The following is an 18,795-nucleotide window of genomic DNA, read 5'->3' as shown; positions in this document are numbered from 1 at the left end:
ACGCCAGGATCTCCCCTTGAGCAGGGATGCTCGCTTAAGGTTCTCCTCCTAGACGTCGAGAGATTCCTTGCCACAACAGGTTCTTGGTAGGTGATTAATAGAACGTTAAACTGTGAAATCTTAGCTAAGTGATAGAAAGGATTGATTGCACATATATAATCCTTTAGACATAAACCGTTAACCAAGGCTGGGACTAGCATTGGATCCAGCCTCAGGCAGACTCCTCTCCGAGAAGGAGTTTAGAAAGCAAGTTGAGCCTCATGACTCAACGGGAGGGTCTCCCTGACAGCTTGTCCGACCCTGTCCTCTATGCAATAAAGAATCAAGTGTACCTTGTCATCACATCCCATAAAACACTGTCGCGTTCACTACTAATTTTGTTAAATCACATAAAGACTCTCCAGATACTAAGGGGGAACCTCCACCAGCTCAGCCTTTGCTTCCCCCTCCGCTACGTCCGCGACGCACTAAGTCGCCCGGACCCTTAAAGGTCTGTGCCGCAGGCTACCCTCCTCAGGAAGATCCGCTTGACCCGGGGCCCGTTGATCCCGATAAAGAGCCTGACTTGTATCCCCCTGACCCTCATGATACATGGGCGAATATTAGACGTCAAGCTTTAAAAGAAGGTGACTTGGAAATAGCGCGAACGATAGTCGCCCCTGTTATTTATGAAGGCCGGGGAGTGCAGTGGGAGGCTTTGTCCTTCCCTGTGATTAAAGAGCTGCGCCGTACCGTCACAGAACACGGGCTCTCTTCCCCATATTTTGCTAGCCTGCTGTCTTCTGTCTTTGATACGTACGTTATGACTCCCCATGATTTAAAATCGCTAGCGCAATTGTTATTAACCCCTCCCCAGTATTCCCTCTGGGAGTCGCATTGGAGAGGGGGCCTTCAAACTCTCCTCACCAGCTACGTAGGTCATAATAATGCTGCTCTTGCCGCACTGACCATGGAGCACCTTATGGGTACGGGTCAGCACTCTGATCCAGCGGCACAGGCTCGAGATTGTCCATGAGAGGCCCTGGAAGCGATCCGCGAAGAAGCAAAAAAGGCTTTACTCAAAATACCCGATTCCCGTAAACCTCAAAAGGCATTCACCTCTATTACGCAGGAACCTTGGGAACCGTACATGCAATTTATTGATAGACTTAAGCAAGCTTTAGAACGCCAAATAGATAATACCGAAGCTCGAGAGATTTTGCTATTAAAATTAGCAGTTGAAAATGCTAACGCCGACTGTAAAAAATTACTTAAATCTCTCCCTAACCCAGCTCCGACTTTGGTTGAAATGGTAGAGGCTTGTAATCGTATCGGTACTGTGGACCATAAACTTGAAGCGATGGCAGCTGCTTTTGCAGATATGAGAGGCATGTCTGGAGGAGGAAATTGCTACGGTTGTGGTAAACCAGGCCATATCAAACGAAATTGTCCCGCTTCTAATGGGGGAGCTAAAGCCCAAGCCCCTGGGATCTGTCCCCGATGCAGGAAAGGGCGTCATTGTGCTAATCAATGTCGTTCTAAGTATAATTTGCAAGGGCAGCCGATACAGGGGAACCGCTTGCGGAGCGCGGGGCAGCGACGCGCACAGACACAAGTATCGTCGCCGGTGAATCGAGCCATGCAGATGGGTGTGACCCCGCCACAAGTCTTCGCCCAGCAACAGCCGGTAGCACCGGATTGGACCTGGCAACCTCACACGCAGTAACATTGCTTGATTCCTCTGTTCATTTATTAGCAACTAATGTTTCAGGTCCTTTACCCCCGAAAACACAAGGGCTACTATTGGGGAGATCATCGGTTACCTTAGCCGGACTTTTTGTATTGCCTGGAGTAATTGATGCGGATACCGTTGGGGAAATTAAAATCATGGCCTGGACCCCATTTCCCCCTTGCACAGTACCCAAAGGAAGCCGCATTGCACAATTACTACTGATCCCGCAGAACGCAAGCTCTCTTTCGCCTCACCCACCTCCGCAGCAAAGACAAGGAGGTTTTGGATCTACTGGGGATCCACAGATTCTCTGGGTACAGTCCATTTCCCAGAAGCGACCACTTTGTCAATGTACTCTTATTCACGGCACTCAGCAAGTAATCCTGAATGGGATTATTGACACAGGGGCCGATGTTACCGTAATTTCACAGGCGAAGTGGCCTCCACAATGGCCTTTGGCAGCTGTGCCTCAGGTGCTAGCCGGAATCCGAGGATGGATCAGAAGGCTGCGTGCTTTTGCTACCTTAGGCATCCCTGCACAAATCAAAACAGACAATGGCCCTGCTTATATCTCAGCTGCACTTAAAACCTTTTTTATCTCTTGGGGGATCACTCACATCACTGGGATCCCGCATTGCCCTACGGGCCAGTCCCTGATTGAACGCTCTCATCAGTCTTTAAAGCGCTTGTTACAACAACAGAAAGGGGGAGTAGGGACAGCCACCCCTGAAGAACGTCTACAGAAAGCCCTGTATGTTTTTAACTTTTTAAATTGTTCTTTAATAGATAACAACCCTCCGATCGTTCGCCACTTTAACACAAACACTTCTTTCGAAGCCAGCGTAAAAGCTCCAGTCCTGATCCGCGACCCTGAGACAGGTAAGGTCTTGGGGCCATACCCCCTTGTCACATGGGGCAGAGGCTATGCTTGTGTTTCCACAGAACGAGGCCCCAGGTGGATCCCAGCGAAGAGCGTGCGACCTTTCCGTGAACCCCTACCACAGTCGGGCGGCCACAACACCAATCCACAGCTAGATCATTCCCCTGAACGGCATACCGGAGAACATTCGGAGGACTGATGCAGTGCTTTTATGGACAATAGAGCAGAGACGCCAGTAGAACATATTCATTGCGTCACCTGTGGTAATTGTGACCCTTGGGTTTTCTGTGACTGCTATCGCTGTGGTAAGAGATGGTAGCGACGGTTAACATTGGCCAATAGATGGTGTCACAGTTGCCTAATATATGAAGTTAGCATTGTAAGAATTTAGCATTGCAAAAATAAAAAAAAAAAAAAAAAGAAAAAAAGGGGGTGGGGGGAAGAGTCCGTCAAACATCATGATCCTGTTAACACCTTTTTGTATATGTGCGGCCTGGACACATGCCAATCCTTTGCCAGGGTACCATCCTCACCTTTTTGACCCCCGTCAAAATGTCTGGGTTACTCTGGCCAGGTCGCTCAATACAACTAGCTTTTGTGCCAGTCTTGCTACGCCCAGCTCGCCCTTCATCACCTGCTTAGTAGGGGTACCACTGAATAACTCGACCTTTTTACTGTTTAATAACTCTATGACAACCTTACGGAAGCAGTACAGTATTTCTGGAAGGCTTCCTTTTTCATGGAAAAATCTTAAGGACCTTTTTGAAAAATACGATAATTGGGATGATAAATTGCCAATAGGGCCCGAGCCGCAGGAAATTGACTTAGTAGATTCTCTTAATGCTTCTCACTGTTTGTTTATTGGCCTTAGGTCATGGTCGGGGGCCCAAAAAGAGGGGCGCTTAGTAAAGGATTCTCCACCGACCGCCATCTCACCTATTGGTAATGCTACCCTCTGGCAACAACAATGGTGTTTGAGCATTGCTCGAGACGCCACTCACTCAGCCCCCGGTACCACGCTCCCTAGGCGGCTCCCCTTGGGGTTCTTTTTTATTTGCGGAAATAGAGTTTGGTCTGGGATCCCTTCTGACCCTAGAGGAGGCCCGTGTACTATTGGACAGCTTAGTCTTGGCACTCCTCACTATCATCCAAGCCCAAAAAAGCGGTTACGTTTTACTCGTGACACAACACAAGCATTAGATAATACTTGCGAAGATAATGTTAAGCTATGGAATCACTGGGAGGTTTTTTTCGCCTCGCTATTTACCCCTGGGGTGGCAGCAGCGAGAGCCCACAGAAACTTAGATGCAATTGCCTGTTGGGTTATTAAGCAAGCAAATGCTACCAGCCACATACTATCTGAGATGGCTGAAGACTTGTCCACGGTACAACACGCAGTCCTGCAAAACAGAGCCGCTATTGACTTCTTGCTACTAGCCCACGGACATGGCTGTGAGGACTTTGACGGAATGTGCTGCATGGACTTAGAGGACCACTCTTCTTCGCTACATAAGCAAATTACACAACTCCTTGAGCATTCACAAAAGGTGCAATCTGATACGGACTTCTTCGGATTGGGTGCTTTGGGTGATTGGTTTGGGCTAAAGGGCTGGCTTAGGAGCCTGGTACAATCTGCTGTGCTCATATTAGTTATTACATTGGTAGGCCTTTTGATTCTAAGCTGCGCTCTTTCCTGTGCTAGGTCTATGGTGACTAAAGTTGTTCGACATACATGGTTTATTCAAAACGGCGATATTCCGAAGATTTACGCTAGTGTTAGTTCTGTCCAGCTCACTGAGTATGATGACCTTTAAACCCGCACCTCAGTTCTGCCTTTAAAGAAACAAAAAAGGGGGAGATGTCGGGGGCGGCTAGCAGAAAAGTACAAATATGCAAGAAATTCGAGGGCATGCTGACCTTGCAGACCTGAGACAAATAACTCTGAGGAGCCAGGGAACAACTGGCCTTGCAGGTCTGAGATAAATAACCTTGAAGAAGTAGGGAGTAGGCAACAAGTTATCACTGTAGCTTTTAGCACAATCCAAAACTGTAGCTTCTAGCATGTAGCGAAACCGCAAGTAGGAGGGATTATTGTAATGAAACATTTAGAGCTAAGCCAATTAGAAATGATAGAATTTGTGTAATTTATGTAACTGTTAAGTAGCTGTATAAAAAGCTTTCCGACGCCTCTAATAAACCGACATTTTGCTTGCATCAAGCAGCGTCCCGTCTCTCAATCGCGGCAGCAGGGCTCTCCAGCACAACTGCGTGCAGCCGGCAGGGACAGCACAGGACTTGCGCGAACATCATCCCCATTCAGAGCAGCCGTGTAAGAGACCCCAAGAGACCTTCTGAGGCGTTCAGTGCTTTCCTTCAAGCAACTGCAGTGAGGCAAGTGCTGTCCCATCTCAATCCAGTAGATGCAGGGAGTGCTTCTCCCACATCCCTCAGTCATCCCTTTGATGATGCAGTCAAGGAACAGAGCAATGATTTTCACAGTGTTCCTGGATCTCAGGATACCCATAGCCAAGGACACTTGCAAAAGCCCCTTGTCCTGCCTGGAGATCAGCTTCACCTGCACCACAGGCCCTCTGGGGCTGCAGAGACCCTGCAGACAGCAAAGCCCTCTCGTGCCGGGGCTGCAGAGTCCAGCCCTGCTTCTCTCTCGTCCTGAGGAGAGCAGGGATTGATCTCCTCCTTTCCCCTTTACATTGCCATCTGCCATCCCCCCCAGCATGCTCTGACGCAAACCTTTTGCCTGCACGGTACTTGGGCACTTGGTAACAGCTGGCTTTGTTGCACGCCTGAGCTTGGCCCTGGTGCCACGACTGAGGTCCAGCACATCTCTGCTCTGACACAAAGAACCTATAATGAAGGAGAGGCAGGGGACCAACTCTTATTTAACCAACCTGAGGAAGTCTTGGGCTCACCAACGACGTAATATCTTACCGGGGACATCAATGACCCTGTGTATTGCGTTGACATGGCTAGGTTTTGGTAGGGGTGAGGGGGCTGCAGAGGTGGCTTAGGAGAAAAGGGATCAAGAGGTGACTCCATGTGAGAGACAGCCACTTTCAGCTGGCTCCAAAAGGGACATGCCACTGCCCAAACTGAGCCAGTAAGCAATTCTCGTGGCACCTCTGTGATAGCATATTGAAGCAAGGCTAAACAGCAGTGTGCAGTCACTGTAAGAGAGAGGAGTGAGACACATGGAGAGAAACAGCCCTGCAGACAGCAAGGCGAGTGGAGAAGGAGGGGGAGCGGGAGTGAAGCTGGGTGGGCACCTGGCAGCCAAAAGTCAGCCCAGCACCCCCTGACATTCCCAGGAGAGCACGGTGCAAATGCTCCTTTAGGTGTCTGGAGGCTCTTTGCCTCAGCTTTTTAGCACAGCTGCCAGATGGGCCAAGCAAGGCGATGCTCACCTGGATCAGAAAACCTGTGTCATCCTTGTCAGCCTTGGCTCTAGTAGCAAAGAAAGAGTGGAGTCTCAGCTCCCGAGGGAGTGAGGACGAAGAGCAGAGAGCAGATTCCAGGTCTCAGGGTGGCAGACATTGGCCTGTTCTGGGAACTTTCCGTTCAGGCTGGAAGTGACCTTGCAAGATTTCTATAGACCAACATTCTACGCAAAGCAGGGTCACAGCAGAAAGCGCCTGCAGCATTTGGGTGCTGCCAGTTGTTAGGGAGTTCCCGCAAACTCCAGATCCTTTCAATGATGATGGAGAGTGGCTTTACTGTGGCATCGTCCTGCCCTCTCAGCTCCCTCGGATGCCACCCCTCCAGTCCCATAGACTGGTAAGGATTGTGTTTGCTCAGTAACTCCTGACTCTATCCAAATTCACCACGTTTTTTTTTCCCTCCAGAGTCCTGCCTCAAGGCACAAAGGCCTGGGAGAGCTTGCTGGAGGAGACCAAGGCAAGAAGGACACAGAGAATCTCAGATTCATCTACACCTGCTGTTACTAAATTCCAGCAGTGGCCACTCATTCTCTTTGTTTCTTCCATCCCCATTTCTCCTCTAGAGACCCAGTATCTGTAGTCTGGCTTCCGTCTTTTCTCACTCCCATTGGGAGCTGAGACCCCACTATTTCATGGTCGCTACAGCCCAGGCTGACATTTTCACACCCCTGATCAGAATTCCCTCTGAATTGACTGGACTCAGCAACACCTTTGTTGGCCTACCTTGCGCCTGTGCAAAGAAGTTGTCCCAAGAGACATGAAACCTGCTGGACAGTATGCATGCTGCTGTGTTCCCCTTCCAGTGGTGTCAGGGTCATTAATGTCTCCAATAAGACCTGGGGTCATTATTCTGGAGAGTTCCTTGTGTTGCTTAAATAGGCAAATGAGTGGAGATCCCAGTGTGATGTGCTTCCTGTTCCTGAACTGCTCTGCATCGACTGGATGGAGGTGGGTCAGACCCTGCCTCATTGCCCTCGTGGGATTCAGTTGCCGGCCAACAGAAACTGAATCTATGAGACATGGCATCTGGAGTGTGTGTCTCGCACCCACTCTGAAGGCGATGCCTTTCCCGTAGGTCCTGTGCAGTCCCTGCCGGCCACCTGCAGTTGTGCTGGAGAGCCCTGGCACCTCCTGTAGCACAACAGGCCTGTCCATGGCCATTGAGTAGCTGCCCTGAATTAGGTTAGGTGATGTGGGGATGTCCATGAGACATCTGCCGTTACAGTCAGTGGGGATCTAGTATACACGGCTGATGGAGAAGATGGATGATGTCAATGGCAATGAGTACATCTGGTCCCCTGACTACCTCAGAAGGCTGCCCTGGGTTGAAAGAGTAGGGAAAAGTTCAGTTGTCCGAAATGTGGGCACGTGCTGGTGGCCAAAGGAATTCGTCATGAATCTCAAAGATGACGGCACCAGATACTGCCCTGTCTCCATGAACTGCTCCGTTAGATCTTGCAGTTACCGGCACGTATCTTGGACCACGTCTGAGACCTGAAATGTCAGTAGGTGTTTGAGTCTGAAGAGCTCACTGCTGGCCTCCATCTCCAGGAATGACGCTGGGAGCTGAGACCAGCAGCTCCCATGCAGCAGGTGCCTATTTTGTGCCCACCTGAAGAGAGGCAAGAGGAATCCCCCCTCCTGTGGGATTGTGGCAGCCCTAAGTGAGAGCTGAGTCCACTTCACACCCAGGACTACAAACCAAGGAGGAGATGCCTCAGTTGACGAAGCCGACTGCCTTCGCTCAGCGGGGGCAAAGGAGATCTGGCACTGTCCAGGTTTCCTGTCTCATACCAGAAGGAACAAGACCTTTCTCGTGCGCAGCTCTCTGATAGGAGAAATTACCCAGCTGGAAAGAAGCGTCTCTCCAGAGGTGCAAGAGAGACCACACAGTATTACTTCAGTCTCTTTCCCAGCAGGTTCCCCTGGAGGCACAGGGACACCTCCAGGGAGCCCCGAGGAGGCAGAGAAAGTGACGTCTCGGGCTGGTCCTCTGCGTCTGAGCTGGGCTGGGCTCCTGGCATGGAGGGAGCTCGTGGCAAGCGGGCAGCGCTGCAGAGAGACAGCTCTGCCCAGGAGCAGCTCCTCTGCAAAGGGCAGCAGGGCTGAGGGCACTGCCTGCAGGTAACGAGGGGAGACGTGTGAGGCCAGCGGATCTTAAAGGCAGCCTGGGGTGGGAGAGTGCTGAGAGCTCACTGGGAGAAATCCTCACAGCCTTTGCACAGTCTCTGGCTGCAGGGCATTGAATCTGCAGCTGCTGGAGGCATCTCCAGAAGCTGGAACATCCCCCAGCCTACGGGATCTGCAAGTACAACTCTCACAGTTTCTCTAGTTTCGAGGAGAAGGACAACGTGTGGAGCAGGGCTTCCCTGCTGCACCGTCAGAGGGACAGGGCATGCTGTGTCTCTGCTGCAGTATAATGCAGAGAGGCTCCCTGGAGCAGTCTCCTAAAGCTGGCATAGCCCATGGCTAATGTGATCTGTCAGGAAGGCTCTCAAGGCTCCGTCGGTGTTGAGAAGGATGTGCTCGAGAGCAGGGCACCCCTACCACATCACCAAAGGCACAGGGCATGTCGGCTGCCTTCTCCCAGGGACGGCTGCCGGGCTGTGAAGGTGGGTGTGCGTGCAGGGGTGCTCAGGGCTGTCCTTCAGAGCAGGGTCCCCGTGTCCCAGGGAACTGTGTGCTGGGCCAGGGACTCTGCTGCCTGCCAGGGTCAGCTCTCAGCCTGCCCGGGGAGCTCCCCATGGCGCTGCGGGGAGAAGCTGTGGGTGGAAGGAGTGACCCCAGTCGTGTCATGGCAGGGTCCTTCTGCAGTCGTGAGGGTGCTGCATGGGTTGTGTTTCCTCCCAGCTCCAGATCACCCCCGGGACATTTGCAGAGGATCCTTTTGGAGAAGGACTTCAAGGCAGCATTTACCTGAAAGAAATGGAGCCCATGTTTTGAATTTTCCACCTTTAGTGGGATGCATGGGGAGTGGGAGAAAGGAATTTCCTTTTCCATTTAGGATGGCACCTCCCCACCACCACACATACATTCCCTGGAGACACTCCCTGGTCTCCTCTCCCACATCCTGGAGGAGAAATGTTCAAGTGTCTCCCTGTCCTGACTCTTTTTGAAGAAGAATTTTCACCTGTTCCCCTCTCACCCCTGTGTCCTTGTTCCTTCCCTTCTTCCACTGTGGTGGGGGCTGAGGATTCAGGTGCAGCTCAGACACTGATGCTGCACGTCCTGTCATGCCTGTGTATCCAGGGAGGAAAAGCATCCAAATGCCTTTAATATTTTGGGCTCTGGGGACTGCAGTGTGTGGGGCCGAGAGTAAGCCACCCCATCTTTAGGCTAGTTGGCTCTTTCCCAGGAGTGTCCTGCTTGGCTGCACGCTGCCCTCCAGAAGGGCTCAGCTCTCCCGTGGCATCCCTGTGTCGTCTAGCAGCCCCACGGAGTAGACATGTCAGTGCCAAGGCCACGTAAATCCAGCTGGAGGGCTGAATGTAGGCAGCTGCAGTGAGCCCCCTGTGTCCCTGGCTGGGAGGGGAGAGCTGAGATCCTCCTCGGGTCCAGTGAGCTCAGGTGAGGGGCTGGGAGAACTGCGCTTGTAAATGGGACTCCTCTGCTCTCAGCAGTGTCCAGGTTCTTCTCAGGGGAATGTCTGCTTGGGATCATCCTCCAGCTCAAAGAGGCAGCAGCACAGGGCAGCTGAGAGCAATTCCGATGGACAAACTCGCTGTCCTCGCTCTGCACTGAGGGACAGTCCCCTTGGCTCGTAGGACCCACAAGGTTTCACTTGCAGCACAGCAGAAATGCCAGGGATTTCTGCCTTAAAAACACTCCTCAGGTGTGGTGGGGAAACTACAACAGAACAACACCAACAACAAGGTGCCCTGAGCTCTGCCCTGCAGTCGGGTGACAATGCTGAAAAGCCCTTTGATGCCAGGAGTGGATTTAATCTGAGATCACCCCGTGTTCCTTTTTACCCATGGCTGTAGGGCAGGACTGAATCCTGCAGAGATCTCAGCTCTCTGGTGGACTATCAGCCAGCACCAACCAGAGTGTACAAAAAGGACCTGCAAAAGGTCTTCCTGAAAGGCGAGAGCCAGTTTGGTGGGTTTCTAAGACCAATTGAATACTTTAGTTTGAGAGAAATCTTCCCCACCTTCTCACTGCTTTTCTTTCCATTAACAGGTCTCCAAGCCCAGGGGAAGAAAATGTCGAATGGCAGCTCCATCACCCAGTTCCTCCTCCTGGCATTCGCAGACACGCGGGAGCTGCAGCTCTTGCACTTCTGGACCTTCCTGGGCATCTACCTGGCTGCCCTCCTGGCCAACGGCCTCATCATCACCACCATCGCCTGTGACCACCGCCTCCACACCCCCATGTACTTCTTCCTCCTCAACCTCTCTGTTCTTGACCTGGGCTCCATCTCCACCACTCTTCCCAAAGCCATGGCCAATTCCCTCTGGGACACCAGGGACATCTCCTATGCAGGATGTGCTGCACAGATCTTGTTCTTCGTCTTCTTTCTTGCAGAAGAGTATTGTCTTCTCACCATTATGGCCTATGACCGCTACGTTGCCATCTGCAAACCCCTGCACTATGGGACCCTCCTGGGCAGCAGAGCTTGTGTCCACATGGCAGCAGCTGCCTGGGGCAGTGGGTTTCTCAATGCTCTCCTGCACACGGCCAATACATTTTCCCTACCCCTCTGCCAGGGCAATGCCCTGGAACAGTTCTTCTGTGAAATCCCCCAGATCCTCAAGCTCTCCTGCTCACACTCCTACCTCAGGGAAGTTGGGCTTCTTGTGGTCAGTGCCTGTTTAGGCTTTGGGTGCTTTGTTTTCATCGTGCTGTCCTACGTACAGATCTTCAGGGCCGTTCTGAGGATCCCCTCTGAGCAGGGACGGCACAAAGCCTTTTCCACGTGCCTCCCTCACCTGGCCGTGGTCTCCCTGTTTCTCAGCACTGCCATGTTTGCCTACCTGAAGCCCCCCTCCATCTCCTCCCCAGTTCTCGACCTGGTGGTGGCTGTGCTGTACTCAGTGTTGCCTCCAGCACTGAACCCCCTCATCTACAGCATGAGGAACCAGGAGCTCAAGGAGGCCATTAGGTATCTGATTTCATGGATTTTTTTCAAGAGGGAGAAATGTTCCACCTCTCTCCACAAATGACTCCCGCACTATTTGATTCCATCTGCTTTTTTGTGTGTTTTGTTATTGGCTTTGTGTTTTTAATGATTACATTTCTCATCATTGCTGTTGATATTGTCATTTATGGTTTTTATGCTCCTACACAAAGGTTTCACTTGTGTCACTACACCTGAGATATTTACGTCTTAGTTTCACCTGGTTCCCTTCTAAAAATGTATTTCACAGTGGCTCAGAGCTGGCCTCTTTCACAGAGTCTCCGTTAACAAAGCAAGATCTCCCTGGTGCAGTGCTTTAATGCTGGGGTCTTTCTCCAAACATGCCTGAGGAAATTCACCCCTGAAGGTCTTCTTCCTCCTCCATGTGTCCAGGAATAAAAAGCTGACTGTCCGTTTGTAACATTGTAGAGATATTGGACTGGATTTAGGAGTCACCAGTCGGTGTCTGGTGACAGGTAAGATCGTGGGTTTAACTGAGGGACGTACCCCAGCCCTTCACACAGATGACATAAAGGCCACCCATCCTGTGGGAGGGGAATCTGGAGCTGTCTGGAGAGGCTGGTGTTTCTCCAGGGACAGCATGTTCCTGGGGTTGTGCTGGGATGGCAGAGGTCAGAAGGATGGGGTCTGGGGCCTCAAGCAGAGGCCATGTGCAGACCTCCTCTGGGCACTCTCCCGTTCCTCCCCACCTGTCTACAGCAGGAATTCCCACAGAGGGACAGACACGTCCAGGTGTGGCCACACCACGGCTCACTGAAAGGGCATGAAAAGTCAAGCTGTCTGGGTAGCCCTCTCCTCCTAATCCATCCCTGTGTGCAGCTGGCCTCGTTCATGGTCAGCATGCGCCACTGGCTCATGTGGTGTCCCTCATAATGCGTGGGCCCTTCCTCCTCAGGGTCACTGCTCATCCTGTCACATCCCACCTGGCACTGTAATACGGTGTTTTTCTTCCCCCTGATGCAGGACTGGCCACTTCTCTTTGTAAAACTTCAGCAGATTCTTCTGGCTGACTCCCAGAATTTCCCAAGGTCCCCCTGGACTGAAGATCCATTTTGTTCATTCTTCATGTTTGCGTGCAGGCAGCTCACCATGGTTGTGGTGATGCATCAGCACAAGATAACAGCACGAGGAGTTGCAGGGCACTACAGGGAATTAAAGACATTCCTAATTTTGTACTGTCCAGCAGAGGAATTGTCACAACAGCTATGTTAGAAACATCTTTGTGCCCCGTAGAGAGGGCACAAAGCAAGCAAATGTAGGGCCTGTGGGGAAAGAGAAGCTGGGCTGTTTGTAGAGGAATCTACGACAATGGTTAAAGAAAAGAGCTTGGGAAGGGGAAAGAGGAAAAAGGAAAACCAAAAGTTCAACTCAGGATATGATGAAAGCGGTTTGGAGATACCCGATGAGCAGCATTGAGTCAATGCCTTGAGTGGGACAAAAAACCCACAGCGGAGTGGACCAACGTTATGTCTGCTTACTTCTGTGGTCATGGGCAACGTGAGTGCTCTCCCCCTCATCATGAAGGGAAGACCCGTGGTGGAAAGAAATGCACAGTCTCTCATCCTGGAAGGGACCTTGGGAAGACTCCAGACCAAGACAATCCACAGTCTGTGGAGAAAGGGCAATGAGGATGGGGCTGTTTGCATGCTAGTTAGCGTTAGTGTTAGATGTGTACCTCTATAGATACACAGACAGCACGGATCCCTCCAGGAGCTGGTCTCAGACCCTCCATCTCTCTAGAAGCTGGCCTCGGGATTCCCTCATCCCTCCAGTTCCCCCATGCACAGACAAGCACACACACACACAAACAAATGGCCCTCTCCAGCACAGAACCACGGAACCCTGGAGGCTGGAAGGCAGCCAGCTTCCACCTTCTCTGTGCTTCCTCTTCAGGCTTGATGTTACTCAGAGCTCTTTTCTCATGCATGCCAGCCTCCTGCCACCTTGGCATGACTTCCTGCATGTTGGCATGGACCATTCTGGATGACGAAGAGGTGATCCTTGACCACCAAAAAGCTCTCTGCAGGACCCACCTGGCCACAGACATCCTCTGATCCAAGGGTATCAAAATTTACCTCCCTAACTCTTATGCCCATCAGTCTTTATCGTATGAGAATGAATTAACTTTCTTAAGATATATAGCTAGCTAGCTCCCATTGTGTACTGATTTATCATGCTTGGGTAAGTGAGTTAAAGGAGGTCAGCTCATCACAAGGAGCAGAAGAACAGCCCTGCCCTCAAAATAAGGACTTCTCAGAATCATTCAGTTGTCCATGAAGGATAAAAGGTACCCCTGGAGAACCGAGATAATGCCAGTATCCTCGTCCCTCTTACACACCTTTGAAACTCTCCCAGTGTCCAGCATCACAGACAAGTAATTAGCAATAGACCAACTCCGGGGACGTCTGGATCAATAGACAAGCCGCGAGAAGGCTGATGGCTGATGGAGCTGCAGAGATATAGCTACTTTGTGCAGTTTTACTGTGATTAGGAATTGGTACTCCGTGTCTGTGTTAGTTAGTCATTAGTCAAATAATAAGGTACCTGAATGCTTGAATGGCATAAGAACCCTGTGTTTAACCGCATTTGAGGTACCCCAATTGAGCTCGGACACCTCATGCGCATGACTAAATATTTACACTTGCACCTCTGTACTTTGTGTCCTAGCCTCTCTGCTCGGTCAGCACGGGCCACTTGCAAATTTTCATAACACAAGTGACTGATTGCCACTGCAGTGGGACAAGGTCTCTCCCTTCTCCATGCAGTAGATGTGAGGCAGTTTAGAACACAAGACACGTCACACCAGGGTCTCCACTCATGTGTTGCACTCTCAAAGTGCTGTTTTTTCTCTTGCCCAACATTTACTCGCCCTCTTCATAATACAGTCAAGGAACAGGCCAAAAAATCTCGTGGGGGACCTGTCAGCAGCACCTTGTCATTCATGGAGATCACCTTCACCTTTGTCAAAGGCCCTTGAGGGCTGCAGAGACACCACTGACAAAAACCCTCTTTCTTGCCAGGGCCGCCCTTCCCAGCCCTGTTTCTCTCTGTTCTTGCAGACAGCAGGCTTTGCTCACCATCAACATCCAATTTCAGCTTTAAGCTTCCAGGTGCCGTCCACTTGACCGTGTCTCTGCCGTGAAGCAAAGCCTTTGCACACAGAAGGTCTTCAATGCTTGGTACCAGGTTTCCTTTAAGAGACGTCCGAGCTTGGCCTGGAGCTACACCTGAGGTGCCACAGCCCAGATGTGCACCAAAACTCTCAGCCAGGGGAAGAGACAAGTTGAGAGAGAGCCTGTGCTTTTTGACTTTGACAGAGGAACTGCCAAGGCGTGGTGGGACAAGGCACACAGCTTGGGGTGCTGCAATGGATGGCTACAGGCTTTTCAGGAGAGACAGGCTGGAAGGATCAGGAGTGGGGTTTCCTGAAAGTGAAGCCGTTAACTGGATGTATGGCGCAACTCCTTGGGGCAGGTGAAGAGTTTGGTGAGCCTTTGTGGGGGAGGGTGAGAGGAGAGGCCAGTAGAAGTGTCCTGTCATGGTGGGAGATAAGGAACCCACAGTCAGGATGAGGAAGAGGGTATAGTCTTTCTGAAGGATCCCAGGGAAGCGTCTGGCTGTACGAGCCTGGGTCTCGCTGGGGACTGCCATGATACTGGCAGCTTCTGAAAGAGGAGCACAGCAGCACGTACAGTCCAGGTGGTTTCTGGAGTGTCTTAGGACAACGTCTTAGCACAGCTGCCAGATGGGCCAACAAAAATAACGCCAACCTTGATGTGATACCTGCAATGCAGGAAGAGCTGGTCAGAGACGTGAAGATTGGCTGTCGTGACCCTGAAGTAGTGGGGTCCCAGCACTCCAGGGGAGTGAGGAAGCAGAACAGAAGACTGCAGACGCTGGACCTCAGAGGTCCTTTTGCCTTTGGCCTACGCTGAGGAGTTTTCGTGGGGATCCAATGGTCAGGAGCATTGAAGGTGGCGCAAAGCTCTGTACAGCTGGTTTTCAAGGACAGCATCCTCCAAGGAGAACATTGGCCTGTATCAAAACTCAGTTTGAAACCTGAAAGTAAATTCAGGGGAATCATAACGAGATTTCCAACTTCAGGAATTCTTACAGAAGAAAACAAAGATATTAGTTGGACACTGCTCTATTGAGTTAGAGTAGGGAGAGAGAGTTCCGAGATACTCTATGCCTTTTTTGCCTCAGGCTTCCCCAGCAAGGTCTCTCAGGGCTTTGTGCCTCGAGGCAAGACTCTGGACAAGAACAGCCAATGGCGGATAGGAATGAAATCAGGATCTACTGGAGCAAACTCAACCACTACCAGTACATGGGAATGGACGGGGTACATCCAGAGGTGCTGAAAAGTAAGAGAATGTCACAGTGAGGCCACTCTCCCTCATCTTGGAAAGGTCCTGGAGGCTGGCGGGACTCCCTGACATCTGGCAAAAAGTAAATGCTGCATGCATCTTTCAAAAGGGTCCAGAGAAGGAGGTGGGGAGCTAAAGGCTGCTTAGCTTCCCTTTAGATGAGGAACATGTCCCAAAGCATGTTCTCTCGCACTGCATTTCTGGGTGCCTGAAGGAGACGGTGCCTGGATGAACTCAGGGAACATGTACACCGGTTACGGTTTGGCACTTGGAGGGCCATGGTGTTATGCCATTGTACGCCCCATAAAGATTTGGCCATCTCAAAAAAAGGGACGATAGGAGGGAAGTGCTAGCAGGTGGGACCATTGCTTGACTGCAAAGAGATAAAGGCAGGATCTATCCAACGTATCCAACCTTCATTGATCCCAGCCTCTTTTAGATAGGAGATATAGATGTGAAATGTATTAAAATAAACATGTCCTCGGAACACAGTCTGGGATCTGTGCTTGACAGGAAAATGTGTTTTCTATTGGTCTAAGGCCATCCAGAATGGAAAGTGAACTTCAGGGCAGGGAATGGGGACGTGACATACAGCTGAGGCATGTCTTCTCTGTATTGAACTCTGCCTGCCTTTGATTTCCTTTGTTGGCAATTAGGAAACACCGTTCTGTGTCAGCTCGTTTTCAAGGTAAAGCAGGTGGGAACCGGTGCCAAGGAGTGGAAACACGCAGCTACGGACTGGAGTGGAGAAAGCTCAGGTTTGAACAGGCTGCTGTAAGTCCTGGTTGCCAGGTGAGAGACATGGTGAGATTGAGACAAAGCCTGTCCACGGAGTGTTTGCAATAAAGGGTCTTGCCTTAAAGGGTCTTGAGGCTCCATTAGCAGAAATTCAGGACCAATATGAACTGGAGATTGCTGGCATCATTTATTGTGTAAGAAGAAAAAATAAAGAACAAAATAAGAAGGAAGCAATCCTTTCTTATGGTTGTTTAGTATTGAAATGTATTCATCTGAGAACTCTCTAATTAAGCACAGAAGAACTGAGGAATCCAGGAAGTCTATGCACAGAGACTTGGCTGGTTATGGCATTTTGTATGGAAATGAGTCCTCTCCGGCCAAGATCCTGTAGACCCTCAAACACTGGGCAAGCCTCTAGAGAAGTAAAACTCAGCAGCAAACCCCAAGATGGTGAGGGTGTTACCAGGCCCCACTGATGCCCATCACTGGAGACACCATGGAGGGAACGACCGGACAAGATTCCTGTCCCTGGGGACCGGTGAAGCAGAAAGTCAGAAGCACTGGTTATAGGTGGAAAATCAAATGTGGAGGTGGCTCTGAAAACCTTTGATGCACTTCATCAATGGAGATAGCTACGCCCTGTCCCCTGTCCCTTGGGGATTTGCCAGAGCCTGTGAGATTCCAACAGTTCACCCACCTTCTTCCAAAGCCCTGATAATGTTCCCCTCGCACAGAAGATGCCTTAGCCCCCCGACTTGCTTGAACCTTCTGGTGGAAGTTCCAATATGAACTGGTGCCAAAGGCAGCCAAGTGGTGTGCTACATCTGACATTGCCAATGCATTCTTCTTTTTCAATCCCTTTGGCAGCAGGGTGCAGGCCACAGTTTGCTTTCACGTGGTGTCCAATGCACCTGGAATGCCCCCAGTGACAGGACAAGAGGTACTTGAACATAAGAAGTTCCATCCAAACATGAGGAGGAACTTCTTGACTTTGAGGGTGGCAGAGCACTGGAACAGGCTGCCCAGAGACGTGGTGGACTCTCCTTCTCTGGAGACTTTCAAAACCCGCCTGGACGCATTCCTGTGCAACGTGCTCTAGATGAACCTGCTCTGGCAGGGGGGTTGAACTACGTGATCTCCAGAGGTCCCTTCCAACCCCTACCATTCTGTGATTCTGTAATCGACTATCCTACAGTTTGCCATGGACTAATCCAAACTGCACTGGAACAGCGTGATACTCCTGAACATGTACAATACATCCATGATCTCATCATGTGGGGCAACAAAGCAGAAGTGCTTGGAAAGGGGAAAAGAGCAATTGAGATTCTTCTGAAGGCTGGTTTTGCCATAAAAGAAGCAAGGTCAAGGGACTTGCAGAGAAGATTCAGTTCTTGGGAATAAAATGGCAGGATGGATGCCGTCATGTCCCTACGGATGCGGTCAACAAGATTGCAACCATGTCTCCACCAGCTAAGAAGAAGGAAGCACAAGCTTTCTTAGGCCTTGTGGGATGCTGGAGAATGCATATTCCAGGTTGTAATCAGCTTGTGAGCCCTCTCTATGGAGTAACCTGAAAGAAGATCTATTCTGAGTGTGGCCTTGAGCAACAGCAACCCTTTGAGCAGATCAAACAGGAGATAGCTCGTGTGGTAGCTCTTGGGTCTGTCCAGACAGGACCAGCCGTGCGTAATGGTCTCTACAGTGCAGCTGGGGCACGTGGTCTCACCTGGAGCCTCTGGCAGAAATCATCGGGAGAAACCTGAGGTCAACCTCTAGGCTTTGGAGATGAGGGTATTGAGGATCGGAAGCCCTCAGCACCCCAACCGAAAAAGAGATCCTGACAGCGTATGAGGGGGTTTGAGCCACTTCAGAAGTTGTTGATGGGCAAGTACGGCTCCTCCTGGCACAGCAGTTGCCTGTGCTACACTGGATATCCCCTCCACACATCACGCGACTGACGCTACATGGACTAAGCGGGTAGTGCTGATCACACAGTGAGCTCGACCAGGAAAACCAAACCTCCAGGAATCCTTGAAGAGATTACGGACTGTCCAGAGGGCATAGATTTTGGAGCATCTCATGAGGAGGTGGCTCCTGCCCAGGTGGCACCCTCATACAATGAGTTGTCATCTACTGATGAAAGGTGTTATGCTCCGTTCACTGAAGATCCTGTCGTGTTGTAGGAAACCATCGGAAGCTGTGGTGTGGAGTCCCACACAAAAAGTTGCTGAAGCCATGGAAGGAGAAAGGGTGTGAAGGCAGTTTGCAGAAGTGAAAGCCATCCAACTGGCCCTAGAGACTGCTGAACAAGAAGAGTGGCCAGTACTGTCTACTCTGGGGGTGACCAGAGCAAAGTTAGGGGCAGAGGGGAGGGCATCAAGACTGCCTTGCAACCATCAGCTCCAGGTGAGCTTTGCCTTTCCTAAAAACATTCTTGTGCAACACAGACAATAAATGCCAAGTACTTTTCTGTAACCTGTCCTTACTTTCACCTCCTGGACACCTGC

At 50.8% G+C, this 18,795-nt stretch overlaps 1 protein-coding gene across 1 annotated transcript; it reads left to right on the top strand.

Annotated features, from left to right (window-relative positions):
* Window positions 1-1,747: 1,747 nt before the first annotated feature.
* On the top strand, window positions 1,748-3,547 carry LOC128903339 (uncharacterized). Its single transcript, XM_054187356.1, has 2 exons — window positions 1,748-2,590; window positions 3,463-3,547. The coding sequence occupies exons 1-2, from the start codon at window positions 1,867-1,869 to the stop codon at window positions 3,495-3,497; spliced, it is 759 nt and encodes a 252-aa protein (XP_054043331.1). The 5' UTR covers window positions 1,748-1,866; the 3' UTR covers window positions 3,498-3,547.
* Window positions 3,548-18,795: the final 15,248 nt, after the last annotated feature.

Source organism: Rissa tridactyla, unplaced genomic scaffold (assembly GCF_028500815.1).
Source record: "Rissa tridactyla isolate bRisTri1 unplaced genomic scaffold, bRisTri1.patW.cur.20221130 scaffold_29, whole genome shotgun sequence".
Classification (NCBI taxonomy): Eukaryota; Metazoa; Chordata; class Aves; order Charadriiformes; family Laridae; genus Rissa; species Rissa tridactyla.
The sequence above is the reverse complement of the archived record's forward strand: the minus strand, read 5'-3'. Positions and strand labels throughout refer to the sequence as shown.

Excerpts from the sequence above, each read along its gene's own strand:
- LOC128903339 (XM_054187356.1), top strand. The coding sequence starts at position 1,867 with ATGGCCTGGACCCCATTTCCCCCTTGCACAGTACCCAAAGGAAGCCGC. Across the intron at positions 2,591-3,462 it reads GATCCGCGACCCTGAGACAG|GTCATGGTCGGGGGCCCAAA; the intron begins GTAAGGTCTTGG and ends TATTGGCCTTAG.